This window comes from Terrapene carolina, unplaced genomic scaffold (genome assembly GCF_002925995.2).
Source record: "Terrapene carolina triunguis isolate 2854851 unplaced genomic scaffold, T_m_triunguis-2.0 Scaffold62, whole genome shotgun sequence".
In the NCBI taxonomy this organism is placed as follows: Eukaryota; Metazoa; Chordata; order Testudines; family Emydidae; genus Terrapene; species Terrapene triunguis.
Genome location: NW_020664413.1, coordinates 55,363,761 through 55,377,869, shown reverse-complemented (window position 1 = coordinate 55,377,869; position 14,109 = coordinate 55,363,761). Strand labels below are relative to the sequence as shown.

Genomic DNA, 14,109 nt, shown 5'->3' with positions numbered 1-14,109 from the left:
CTGTTCAGCAGAGATCAGCTTGCCATGAAAGACAAGACACCTTTTTCCACCCCTCCACTTAAAACATAAAACGGCTCTGCTAAAGTGGGAGCTGGAAATATGCCTCTCAACTGCCCTCCTTTAATTTCTAACCTTACCTTTTTTCAAAACAAATTTAGCATCTCATTTGTGTTGTGGAGTCACTTACCTCAGGAATAAGGAAAAGAATAATAATGTTACAGAGAGAATGATTGAATCCCACAGCATTTTAAATTCCCTGCATGAATAATTTTTGTCCCTCTCCTTTTGGGTCTTCATCACACATTTGGCCCTTAGCAATTGAGAAATATGGGTGGAAAGATGATCCCAAGGCCACATTCCTTAAAAGCAACTTCTTCAACATTACTCTATGCCCACACTTTTCTGCCATATATAGTAGATTTTAACAGAAGGTAGATAAACTCTATCCTGGCCAAGATTCAAAACTTGGAGAAAATGCCTTTAATTAAAAAACAAACACTATCACTGTTCTATTGTAATGTTCCAAAACACTGCACTACTGGAGTGGATTTGGATTTGAGGGAAGCGTAAGATTTGCAGGCAATGTAACCATGATGCAACCTAGCTTCTTGTACTTTTTTTTAAAAAGTACAGTGTCCTGAGATTCTTCATATGGTTTAGAAATAGGTTCCTACATGTAAGCAATTCGCTATTTGCATGGATAGTTTCCTATGGATTGGCTGCACATATGCAAGACCAGTAATCCATTAGGTCAGCAAGTCTGCCTCTCTAATTTCTTCAGGAGTCCTTGACTTGAGACACTGATGGCTTAGGAAGAATTATTACAGGCTTCCAAAGCAAAGATCACTTAAGAATTCTTTAGGCAGCTCTTGAGAAAATAAATGAAATCATACATAATAATGGCTCTGAAGAAGGCATTAAGGTCACCCGACACCATTCACCCAGTTACATGACGCAAATGTGAACTTTCTTTTGTTAACAGGTCACTCAAGTAAATGGAGCAGATAGACACAATGCAGTTTGTGGTTAACTGTTTCTAATTGGTTTCAGAGTAGCAGCCGTGTTAGTCTGTATCCGCAAAAAGAACAGGAGTACTTGTGGCACCTTAGAGACTAACAAATCTAATTGCTTGTTCAATTGGGGCCTGATCCTAGGAGTTGCCATATGCCCTACACTCCCATTTATTTCCCCTGGACTTGAGAGTGGTCAACAAGCCCTTGCTTATGCAAAGCAAGTCACACAAATAAAGGGCAGCAGAATACAAATAAAGTCTTACTAATCCAAGATTAACCCTCACTAGGACGGGGGCAATTATTTCCTGGTAGGAAGTGGGATAAAGTTGAATCAACAAAATTTACTCTCAGGATAACGTCTCTTTTATGGAATGCATGTGACCCTTCCTACATAAACCACAGAGCATGTATTGTAATTAACAAAGGACACATGTGATTTGTAACCTTTTTGTGGCTTCCCTGTCTTCAGTCCATAAGTCTGCCTAAATGAATTCCTGACCCTTTAGAACAGGCCAATCTGGGAGAAAGGGGGCTATATTTTTGAGCAGCCTCCTCTCATCCGTACATGTTTTGTGAGCCAGGGTTAGAACAGAAACCCATCTTTCCAAGCTAGTTGCACAGGCTCTACTCGTTGTTTAAACATAGGTTTGTTAATTCTAATTCATAAATCTTAGCAATTTGAATGCGCTTCCCAATTTATTTGCTACAATAAGGGAAAGGATAGATACCAAACCAGATGAGAATTGGCACTGTTTTACAGAGTTGATTAGGTGACCATAATAGACTCAGTCTCAACTCTGAAAGCATAAGACCGTAGATATGTAAAACTCCAAGTAGCACCCTTCACTAGGAATTCTTATGCTTTATTAGAAGTACGGTGTTGTTACCAAAGTATACCCACTCACTCCAAATCAGCAGTTCCATGAACAAAACAGGGTTTGTTTTACCTTTAATTCTGCCAAAAGGTCTGCCTCTTTCCTTTTGGAGGGTCTTTGAACATTTTTCACTGATATGTAAAGACATTTAGAGAACCAAGTCCACTCCGCTGCCAGGCTAGAACCGTATATTTTGTCCACATATAATATTTAAAGAAATGGGGCTTTGATCCATTTCTTTGGGAGACCATGGCACAAGCTAATTGTACCCTCCCAGAACAATTTTTCTGGATATCCAGATGTATGCTCCTTTTGATTTCCTCCAACATAAATGGCCTTTTACCTCCTATCAAATCCTATTCCTTTAGTGGTTACAGCCATTAGCTGCTTGTAGAATGGTAACATTCCAAACTGTTATCTAAGTCGCTGTCTGCTATCACTTCAGCTATCTTTCAGCATTGCCTGCTTTCCAGGTTTTGGTAACCCATTGATGATTTTGCTGTGTTATGTATTCTGCCTAGGATTCTGACCTCTCTGGTTGGCCCCTGTATTACAAACACCACATAGAACAGTGACCCCGTCCAAGGGCACATCTGCATACCTCATTAGTGTGCTGTTTATTCCTTCTGTTAACCTTTCACAGGAGGATGAGACTGAACAGACAGGTGCACCAGTCTGCTAGACATCCAAATTTGATACACTCCATTTACCACATCATTACCCTTTGGCTAAAGGACCATGAAAAGTTTTTAATCTGCCTCAAAGTTTCTCAAACCCAAGTTATAAAAGAAAAAAAATATATATATATATTTTGTCAAAATACAGAATCTCAGATCTCCTCCCGTTAAGATAGGAAGTGCTGTTATCGGTCAACTTTATTCAATAGTTGAGACAACAGGAATTCTCCAGTACAAAATCTGGTGGCTGACAACCAAGATATTTTGCTCTTGTTTAGTCTCCCAGAACGTTAAAACAGCTTGTTGATAAATCCTAACTATGTGGTATTGCCATGAAACCATTTTATAACCCCAGATTGACTGAGGAAGATGTATGTTACAATTTTTGTGATTCTCTAACCCCAATCCCTATGACTCACACAGTAAGAATACTTGAGACACAAGGTGGGTGAGGTAATATCATTTATTGGACCAACTTCTGTTGGTGAGAGAGACAAGCTTTCAAGCTTACAGAGCTATAGAGGTGAAGAGCTCTGTCTAAGCTTGATAGCTTGTCTCTCTCACCAACAGAAGTTGGGTCTAATAAAAGATATTACCTCAGCCACCTTGTTTTTCTACTATCCTGGGACAGACATTGCTACAACTCTGCATACAGTAATAATACTTGGCACTTAACACCTTCAAAATACTGTATCCTTAGTTAATCCTCACACCACCTCTTGTGAGGTAGGTTAATAGTGCCCCTCCTTTTACAGAGGAAGTCAGATGCTCCTGCCAGGAATTCCTACTGAATGCCATGAAAGTTACAGCTACTTAGAGAAGGGTTGAATTTGGCTTAGAGATATTAAAGGCAGATTATAGCCAAGCTACAATGCAAATCTGTGGCAGAGTTGGGAGCAAAACTCAAGAGTTTCTGGTTCACAGTGCCCCAATGCTCTTAATTATTTTTTTTACTTTGATGGCAAGCCTTCCAGTTTGCCATGGCTTGATTTGACACAGCACCCCAGCTTCTCCTTTAGTTTCATGTTTTGGATTAAGTTTTCTTCCAAATACCCAAAGGAAGGAATTTTGTCACTTCTGTTACTTAATCAGAATACCAAAATAATTTGTCTGTATCACTTTCATAGTAGAATGTTATATGTCTATGACAGCTTAGACTGGAGTCAAGAGTGTACACTTTTTAGAATCTAGTTTTAATTTTCTAAACTTCCAATTCATTAATTCAAGATTGGAATTACTCAAATATATTGCTGTTGTCAAACTAGCTAGGAAGTGTATATACCTGTACCCACCTCCTTCAAACATTCTGTTTTAACTACTGTACATTATATCTTTGGGAAAATACTCATAATAAATTAAGTGGTATTATTCAGAAGGATTGCCAGTCATCAGAGCATCTTGTGTTTTATACATGTCGTATCCTATTAGTACCAAGATTTCTTCTGAGAATGTAACAGATCAATACATCTGTAACTCTGGCCTGTAACCCAATTACTATGCAAACATCTCTGATAACTATTACAAATTAAATTTGTATTACGTAGCTTCAGAGACTCATGGAAAAGGCTTTATTGTTATTCTTTCAGAGCAATATACTGTATATGATAAAATCAAAAGTATTTTGGGAATTAAAAAATATAAAATTAATCCTGAAAAGAGATTGTTGTGGGGAGACCAAAAAAGCTTGACACCTTTGGTATGCCAGAGGATTTATAAGGGTCCATAAAAGTCATTGTACAAGAAATTTATTCTAATAGCTTTGGATGCTCAATCCGTGTAATAGTCCAGTCTGCCTTCACTCCTTGTGTAAATTCCCTTTGGAACCTAGGAAAAGCAGCAGAAATAAGTTGTTAAAGCTCATGTAATCCTTTAAAGGGCTCCTAATGCTATTGAGAAAACTTGGCAAAATATTTTCCTTAGTTATTCCGTTATCGTTTTCTCTAACTTTTCCCTCATCCTTCGGTCTTATGAAAGCCAGGTGTTTTATAAGAGATCATTAGATACGACCGCTCAGTCCCCATATGGAGGATTGTGACATTAAAGCTATTTCTGCAACAAGAGACTGATCCAAAGCCTACTGAAGTCAAAGGGAGGCTTTCCTGACTTCAGTGGGCTTTGGCTCAGGCCACAAGTGATGGATAAAACAACAAGAGCAGAGGAAGTCTTAAGTATCCCGTTTTCCTGCTAATACCCTCAAAATCCCAGAAAATGATCTAAAGGAAAATTAGTTTCTAAATTAAGGGTTTCATTTTTCCATGAGGCATCAGCAAATCAATATGGTGAACTAGGTACTTTTTTACCCAAAGATATTTGGTTTAGGCATAAAAAAAAAATCACGGAATAATATGAAGTTAGTAGATCTTTTTAGAGATTAGACCAGATATACCAAAAAAACCTAAGTGTACAATTGAATCCTTCTACACATTTGAGTTCTACAGTTGTTTGAAAGAATGTTAGCCACCCCACATTTTAAAAGCTTTCTCCTTTAGTGCTGGAACCTTTTAGTACCTGCATTTCCAAGTTCGTAAGATTTTTTTGATAGATATTTTAAGTAAAGCCTTTAGTTTTTAGTGTGTTAACACAGCATTTATATGCCTAAATCATAGAACAACAAGGGCAGCAGCAGTGTAATCCATATTGTCCTGCAAGTGTGTTCCAATCCTGGCCTGGGCAGAACCATCCCTAGACACCTAGCTACTCTGGTGATGGGTGCTTTACAAAAGGGTTTGAAGTCTCTCTGCCCATTTGGTTATTGACCTCTGCTGAGAAGCCAGAAAAAGTGCCAATTCAGATGATTTATTAGGACACCTGGCCACTAGGAACTGAGACAACTCACAAGCTTTCCCCCAAGGAGTCAGGACCCTCAAAGAAAGCAGACAAGACTCTAAGATATGTGATAAATATGGCCAAGAGATGAACATAGGAGGAAAGGGAACAGGAGTGCTCTCCAAGTGGTTTTTATTTGTATTTTCTCTGGACCTGGACCCTGTGTAGTTTCTCCTCTCTGAGGAAGAGTTTAGAAGAGAGCCACCCTATCATAACTTAGGCAAAAATATGCCATTTCCCCTCCACTTTTACAATTTTGAAGAATATTTTCTATTGTTTTGCCAAGAGTGCAAATATTCTTCATCTCTCAGACATTAGCACATTTTATAACCAGTGTTATATATGCACATTCCTATGAAAATACATCCACTTGACCAGTGAGCGCCCAGAGGATTTAGATCAGATCCATGTGAACTAGTCAAACACCAGATGATGTTTCCGTTGTTCTAACTTGCTTCAGAAAAAGTTCAGTTAAATCTTTCATCTTCTCAAGCCAACTGCAATACTGACTCCTTTGCAGGAGGGTGGTGTTACAGCAGCAGCTCAAAGGAGGCTGATTGGCTTGGCAGCACTGTTGTTTGATTTGGTGCACAAAACTGGGACCGACGACTGACATGGGCCTCTTTCCAAAAGAGGGGGATAAGAAGGGGTCAGAAAGTTTATGACATGCTAGTAGATTCAGATTGTAGTAGCATTAGTCTGAAGTTAAGAAACAAAGCTGTAATGTGACTACCTTAAGATGATTTTGTTTAAAAAACAAAAACACAACAACACACACCCCAAGAGTTGCTCCCCAGAATAAAAGTTGGGTTGAATGAGGAAACTCTTATGCTGAAGACCAAGATAAATACAACTAGAAGGAAAAAGAGATAGGGAGACTTACTCATAGTTTGCTGTTCGAATATGTTTAGTTTCTTTCACAGTTTTATCTCCAATTACAACGTGGAAAACTTTGGTTCCATCTGGAGCCTCATCAGGAAGGTCAGCACTAGTTAGATACCAGAAGCGCATCAGGATACTAACAAACTTTCTTCCTGTTAGATAGAAAACTAAGCCATAAGCCAACATTCCAGATTTTTGCATTTTGCAGCAGTCTAATATATTTACTTGCAAACCACTAAGTGTTTTACTAAGACTGTAAAGAAGCAAGTGGCTACAATCTAAGAGGAAGCACAAAAAAATAAGGAAAAGAAAGTGATACTTAAAACTTAAAGTAATTCACCCTAAAGCCATCTTCATAAGGTCTGGCAGGAGTAAAAACAAAAAGTCATACTTTCTATAGAGAGGTGCATAAGTCAGCAGGAGTTATTCCTGGCACTATATATGATCACATTGTATGGCAGGCTGGCATATTCCAGATTATAAAATGACCATTGTTGTAACTGAAAAGGTACTTAGAGTGACAGGGAACGAGACATGGAGAAGTAGGATTATTAAAACAATAGAATAAGAGAAGCTCAATGTATTAGCCTGAAATAAAGAGATATGGATGGATGAGAACAAGGTTAGGTTCAGGAAAAGAACCAGCTCAGCTGTATTTTGTAATGAGCCAAGCACACACTGTTGGCATTTAACAAAATAAAGCATATGGTTACTAGTTTAAAAAATATAATATATATCAAGGTGTCCTGGAGCTGAGTGGAGAAACTGTCACACAGTGTGGTATGAGATTATTCCCACTCCACTTCTCTATGCTAAATATTCTCAGCCAGCATGGGGGGAAATGATGCCTATGCTGCTGCTCCAGCATACAGCACTTAGTGGTACAATAGGAAAGCAATCAGACTGACTCAGACCATGTCCATTTCGTGCTGCAGCTGCTGCATCCCCATCAACACCACAGAAGCAAACTTTCAGGAGGCAACAGGCAGGGATGGAACAGACAGGACGGGAGACAGACAATGAAGAGGAATGAATTACAAAGTCAGATGCAGCATGAAGACAGAAAAATTCAGAGGTTTTGCAGTTAAACTTTAAAAATTAGTCTTAAATTTGATCCCTCATTTCCCATGCCAGCAGGAGTTTGGAGCCCTGCAGAGGCAGTGCTCAGCCCACATGGGAAAAGACAGATTCTTCGTCACCTTTCTGAAGCCTGGCTCAGGCTGACAGAAGCAGCAGCACTAACAAGCTCCAAAGAAAGTCCTATCCAGCCATTCTCCAGCAGAAGAATGTCTGCCACAAGGCAAGATTTTTGGCAGGAGCACAGGGTGGGGAGAAGAGGGGGAATAAAAGAAAAGAGAGACCAGAAGAAGAAAAGAATCTATATGAGAAAGGGCAGGGGTGCACACATTGGGAGTCATTATGTTTTTATAGCACATACAACACTTTAAGACCTAGCACTCTGCATACAGTAACCTGTGAGGGGACTGTTTTTTGTTTGTTTGTTTGTTTTTTGAAGAAGTGAGTGGGGAGAAATGAATGGAAAGTGTATAAAATCCAAGTGAAGGAGAATAAGAAAAATTTGAACAGGCATCAAGCTGGTACAATGATTCATACTAATGATAGTTTATAGTGAGATCGAATAAGTACATAAAGAGAGCTTTAAACGTTACTTCTAGGAATGAGAAATAGGACTCATGAACACCTTTGTAACTAGAAAAGCTGTAAAAAGCAAAACCATAACAAAAGGGTCTCTGTCTATGCTATCTGAATGTTCTAGAAAATTCTATACATACCACTGTTATCAAAGGAAATGTCAACATCTCCTTCTGTTGTATACATTATTTCATCCATGTCAGCAGCCAGGGCATTCCTGTGGTTTTCAGACAATGAAGAAAGCTTCTCCTCCAACACTTGAAGTACCTGAATTTAGAGAAATTGTAGCTTTTGTTAAGCCTACAGTTCACTAGATAATTGAAACCATTGATCTTGTAAACTCCATAACAGTCCAGTATTAACCAGTATTACCCCAATACATCTACTGAAGTATTTCTAATCCACATCGCTGTAAGATAGTCTATTAAAATAGAAATATTGTTCAGCCAAAAAAAAAAAAATATCCCATAGTATTTCCTTCTGACTGAAGAATGGTTAAATGTAAAAAGTTACATCAAGGTAACATTTAAATGCACAAGAGTCAGGACATGAAAAAGAATTAAAATACTCACAGTAACTAACTTAAATGTATCCTGTGCAATGTGGGGTAACACAAACTAATTAAGACAGAATATCCAAATTCTACACAAAAAGCTACATCTGAAGAACATTAACATTGCAAAGTGAAACACAAAAGTCAGAAAGCATCAGTTAAGGTTTGCCTCAAAACCTAAACTCTGCTCCCTCTCTTCTATTTAACCTTCTCTCTGCTTCCTTCTATCTATATTTAAGTTTTGTACTACACATTACCATGGTATGCAAGTGCCCTTATGCTTTTATACATTACAGTTGTCTCTATTATATATTAATTGCCCTGGACCCTTGCCTCATTCAGTGCACAGGTCAGACAGGACAGTGGAACTTTGCCTTTTTTCTCTACACACCATCCTCCAAATTTGTTTACACTGCGATAGTGGCAAAATTTAATTTGTCTTAAAACAAGGCCTGGATACACAGAGCCCAGGCCCCGTTCACAATTTTCCATACCACATTCACTGAGCATCATCCAACCTGCAAAAGATTGTCATGATGTTCATCAACATAGGCGTCAACAACAAGAAGTCTACTAGCTGGCCCTAACTGCAATCATTGTTTCGCAGTCTCAGTCTGTGCCACCTTGGGTCACACATGGCTCCTAATAATTGCTTCCCTTTCTCCTCCTTTGTTGGGTGGCTCCCCATTTCTTCCCCCTCCTCTGATTGTGGGTGGCTTCCTTTCAGTACTGGTAGAGCTTCTATGAAAACCTGCTGAACCCATGGAGTTTGGGGTGGGAGGAGGAAGGAGAGATGCTCTCTTGAAAGAGCTCACTAGGAACAAGCTCACATTTCATTGCTACCTCTACTCAGAGGGAGGAGGCAAGATGGTGCATTGGCACTACACCACAGTGGCATTAGGGTTCTCTCTCCATAGGCATGAGAGGCACCAGGCAGCCCAAGCTCCTGGCACACAGTAACACAAACATACACCTGAAGCAGCTCCTCCATGAGACTCTTCTGGATCTGAGACACCCCTCTCCAGAGGTGACCACGAAAACCGTCCCAGTGGTTCAAAATTCACACTGACAATTAAAACTGGCCAGTTTGGCTATATCCTTGAGGCCCTGATGCAAGATCCAGGTCTCCAGTTTAGGACTAGGTAGCTAAGTGGCAGTGTGACCTACATGGGATGGGAACCAGTTAGACGGGGGGGAGGGGGGATGCACAAGAAATGAATTCTCCATTGGGCAGGACTATGTTGCTCACCTAAAGTTTTGGCACCAGTGAATGGTACTGGTGGTCACAGTAGGAACTTCTACTCACTTGCCCCATGTGAATAGAAGTTTGCAAGTCTGCCCCTGTTATCCTCCCTCTTCTGCAATGATTATATTTTTTAATCCTTTTTTGATGACTCACTGGACTCTTCTGGCAGCTGCTCCATTGTCCTAATGGTAAGAGCAATTGGACAATTTTCCTTATACAGTAACTGATCATGCCCTTAGAGATAAGCTTGTCTGTCCTCCTTTAGTCTAAAGACTAACATTCTCCTGATCTTTATTAAAGCATTCTTCCCCAGTTAGACCAAATTGGTACTATTTGTGTTTATTAACAAGCTAAACTTCACTTTAGATGACTGGCAACCCATTGGCAGATTAAAGGGTGAGACTGAGAAATATTTTTCATTCTGTATTGGAGATTTTAGAAAAGAAATAAAATACTCTTTACCTCTTTTGACACAAATTCCTCCAACAGATCAAGTTTACATTGAGACAACAGCTTTGAAACAAGAGCAAAGGCCTACAAAACATAAAAATACATGAGCAAACATTTCACTAACTCCAGGTTAGCTCATTTCCCAGTAATCAGAGAATCAGACATTAGATATAGAAAAACACTCATTAGATCATCTAGTTCCATCACATTGCTAGGGCAGGATTGTTGCCTCCAGTATATTTTCTAGTGTCTTGTTCCATCTAGTTTTAGGCAATCCATCTAATGGGACCATGGCCACTTTGCTTACAAAATTACTCCAGACCAAAATAGATTTTTTTCCTGATATTTAGCTTACACTTTCCCCATTCTTAATCTTTATCTCCTAACCCTAACCCTGTATAATCTCTCTCCATTCTAGAATGGGACAGCCTACAAATACATGAAGGGTGTGAATGCCTTCTCAGTATTCACACCACTCATGAGTATCGACCTTTTACACATCAACAAAAGCATAGTATAATTGCCCTCCCATAAAGTTAGACTGGTTTCTACTGTCCTTCCCTAGAAGCAGCTGGAAATGGCTTTCCCTACACTATCTTTCTGTTGTGACTGTGGGAAAGCTAAGCTGAAGTAACAAGTTTTATTCTTTGCTCTGAAAACAGCAAAGTCTGAGTATTCTCACTTCCTCCAGAAAAGTGGCAAAGCCTTGGGCCATCTGCCAAGAAAACCATCTCCCCATCTCATACACGACAGCTAACATATGACTGTCAATGGAGATATATATCTTGGGTCAATTCCACAGGCCTTAAAGCTGAGACTTGAATATGACCTGTATTCTATGGGAAAGCCAGTACAGTGAGCAGTGGACCAGGGTGATGTGCCATTGCTGATTTGTTTTGCTGTAGAAACATGGTCCTGCATTCTGGACCAACTGAGGCCAGTCAGTGAACTACTAATACAGGGAAATGCAGTAGTCAAGTCTTCAGGTCACAAGGGCATGAATCACTGTGGCTAAATTATTCTGCAGCAGTATGGGGTACATGCAGAAAAAAGCACTTTTAGCAGCCATTGCTATCCGAGTATCCAGCAGTGGTAAGGAGTTCAGTAGAACACAGAGGCTATGAACCAGCTTGAGTACTTGAGAGCAGACTCCATCGAAACAGAGTGATGCTTCAGTGGTAGTTAGATCTTTAAGATGACATATCCATCTTGCTCGGGTTCAACTTCAGCCAACTGTTTTTCATCCACATGCTGATCTCAGCTAGACAACAAGAGAGCTGAGAGATGGTTCAGTTGGAAGTGGAAGTAAATGAGATATGGGGTCATTTGTGTGCTTGTGGAACTTGAGTCCATAGAGTCATCACACAGTGGCTTCATGCAGATGTTAAATAGGATGAGGAAAGAACAGAGTTCTGTGGAACTGCACAACCGAGTGCTCTGATGGCAGAGGAACGTTCGTCCAGCACTACTCAGGGTGCAGCCTGAAAGGAAGGATTGGAGCCATCTCAGTGCTTTCCTGTTTACTGTTGCTATATCTTTAAAGTGGGAGAGAAGTGTGTGATCAACAGAGCTGGATTAAGACAATCTGACATCCTAGGCAAACCCCACATGGCCCTGCCTCTGCTTGAGGGGTAGTCACAGTCTCCCACCCAACACACATACAAGCTATCGGGGCAGGGGGCACTACCTCTCCTGTTTGGAGGAATGAGGCCTCCTCCCCCCAGACCACCTATGGCAATGGTTTTCAAACTGTGGGTCGCGACCCAGTACTGGGTCGCAGAATGTAAGGCACTGGGTCATGGTGGCTCTGGTTGGCACCACTGTCCGGGCTGTTAAAAGTCCCATCGGTGGTGCTGCCCAGCTAAGGCAGGCTAGTCCCTACCTGTCCTGGCTCCACACTGCGCCCCGGAAGTGGCCAGCAGCAGGTCTGGCTCCTAAGCAGGGGGGCCACGGGGCTCCGCGTGCTGCCCCTGCCCTGAGCACTGGCTCCGCACTCCCATTGGCTGGGAACCAGGGGGGGGTGCCTGCGGGCTAGAGCCGCTTGCGCACCTCCGCCTAGGAGCCGAACCTGCTGCTGGCTGCTTCTAAGGCGCAATGAAATCTGTAGTGCCAGGAGAGGCGGGAAGCCTGCCTTAGCACCCCCACTGCGCTGCTGACTGGGAGCCACCTGAGGTAATCCCATGCCCCAATCCCCTGCCCCCACCCCAACCCAGAGCCCCCTCCTGCACCCCAAACCCCTCATCCCCAGCTCCACTGGGTCATGGGCATCAACAATTTTCTTTAACTGGGTTGCCAGAAAAAAAGTTTGAAAACCACTGATCTATGCCATGCCAGAGGGAGGAGTCAGTCACCACCTACCTAAATGGGTGGGGGGATGTGTGGGGACCAGCTCCTGACACCACCCAAACAGAGCCATAAGGAGGAGGCAGAAGCAAAGGCTACCCCCATCTGAGTTTTCTGCTCAGGTGCCATCACGGGGGGGTCTCAGAGAAGCAAGTTTCAGAGTTAGCATAATGAGAAAGTGGGCAGGTGACATTCACAGAGCTATTGTTGCAGGCTATCGGCAGACAGCAGTTAAATGTAGGCCATGTTTTTAAGGTTTTCTTCGGAACCATAAAAAATAGAAAAAAAGATTTAAAAAAAAATTAAGTGTGAAAACTCAGATTCTCTCCTCATGCAATTCCAGGATCTGGAGCTCTACGGTTGTGACTATGCCTTAAATCCAGCCCCAGTGATCAGTGGTACCAAGTACCTGAAAGATCCAATAATGGCATATAATTCCCATTCTCTCAGTCATTTTAGCTAAACTAGTTTCTGTTGCTCTGCTCTGAGCACCCTCCATTTTATCAGTACCGTTCCAGTAATGTGGCACCCAGAACTAGGGTTTCCAATTTTGGTTGGACATATTCTTAGAGGTTTCATTTTATGATGTAATCTTTAATTAAAGATTAATCTTTAATTCCTGGAGACAATCCTGGAGGGCTGGCAAACCTACCCAGAACTTGAATGCAATGTTCAGAATGCTGCTGCAGTAAGAATCATATTGAATGGCCTTCTTGCCTCCCTGCTCTGTGACTAGATGTCTCTGCAGCCTGAAATTTTATTAGTCTTTTCTGTTGCCAAATTACACTGGAGCCTACCATAGTGCACTGCATTTATGCCTAATACTGCATCACTCTCTCAGATGTTTTGCAACTGTTTTAATGCCTTACAATACACAGAAAAGCCTGTCAAATTTTGACTTCTGGTTTAAGGGGATAAATGACAACTCCTATGGTGCCACTGTCAGCAATAATATCCCCCCCACAGGGGTCTCACTACTGGGACAATATGAACAAAACACACAGTTCATCCCAGTTGAACAAAATATCTGTCCTCAGAGCCAATGGGCAGTAGTGTTTAGTGAGGAAAGAGAGAGATCATCAGGAAGTGAAGCAGCAGAGGGGAGCAGTGAGGGATAAGGTCCAGGGTGGCCACATATGCCAAGGGGAACAGTGAGGGTGGGCCCCATAATGGGGTGACAGGAAGGAGGGAAGGGGTTTCACTGCATCCACGTGGGGGAGGGGCGGGGGGAGGAGATGTGGCAGGGATCCTTGCATGATTACATACAGGCCAAAGGGCAAGGTGGTGAACAGGCCTCCCCCCCACATAGCTGGGGCACGAGGGGAGTCCCAGGCGAGGGTAAGGGGGGATAACAGGCCACCCCCCTACAGAGCTGGGGGGAATGGGGGCATCTCAGGCAAGGGTAAGAGGGATAAACAGGCCTCCTGCCTTACAGAGTGGGGGAGGGGCAGGGGGTGTCTTGGGCAACAAGGAGGGAGGTTAACGGCCTCCCTCACAGCTACACAGCTGGGGGGTCCCGGGAGATGGGGAGGGGGGATAATGGACCTTCCCCCCTACACAGCTCGGGAACACTGGGGTCTCAGGGGAGGAT

General features: G+C 41.9%; 1 protein-coding gene across 1 annotated transcript in view; it reads right to left on the bottom strand.

Annotated features, from left to right (window-relative positions):
- Nucleotides 1–4,110: 4,110 nt before the first annotated feature.
- The window catches only part of MAIP1 (matrix AAA peptidase interacting protein 1), a 10,805-nt gene continuing 806 nt past the window's right edge, over nt 4,111–14,109 (bottom strand). The window contains exons 2-5 of the mRNA XM_026647659.2: nt 10,188–10,259; nt 8,067–8,193; nt 6,275–6,425; nt 4,111–4,389 (exon numbers count right to left, since the gene is read on the bottom strand). Coding sequence (XP_026503444.1) covers nt 4,311–4,389; nt 6,275–6,425; nt 8,067–8,193; nt 10,188–10,259 — 429 coding nt within the window. The 3' untranslated portion in view covers nt 4,111–4,310. The remainder of the gene's footprint in view (nt 4,390–6,274; nt 6,426–8,066; nt 8,194–10,187; nt 10,260–14,109) is intronic.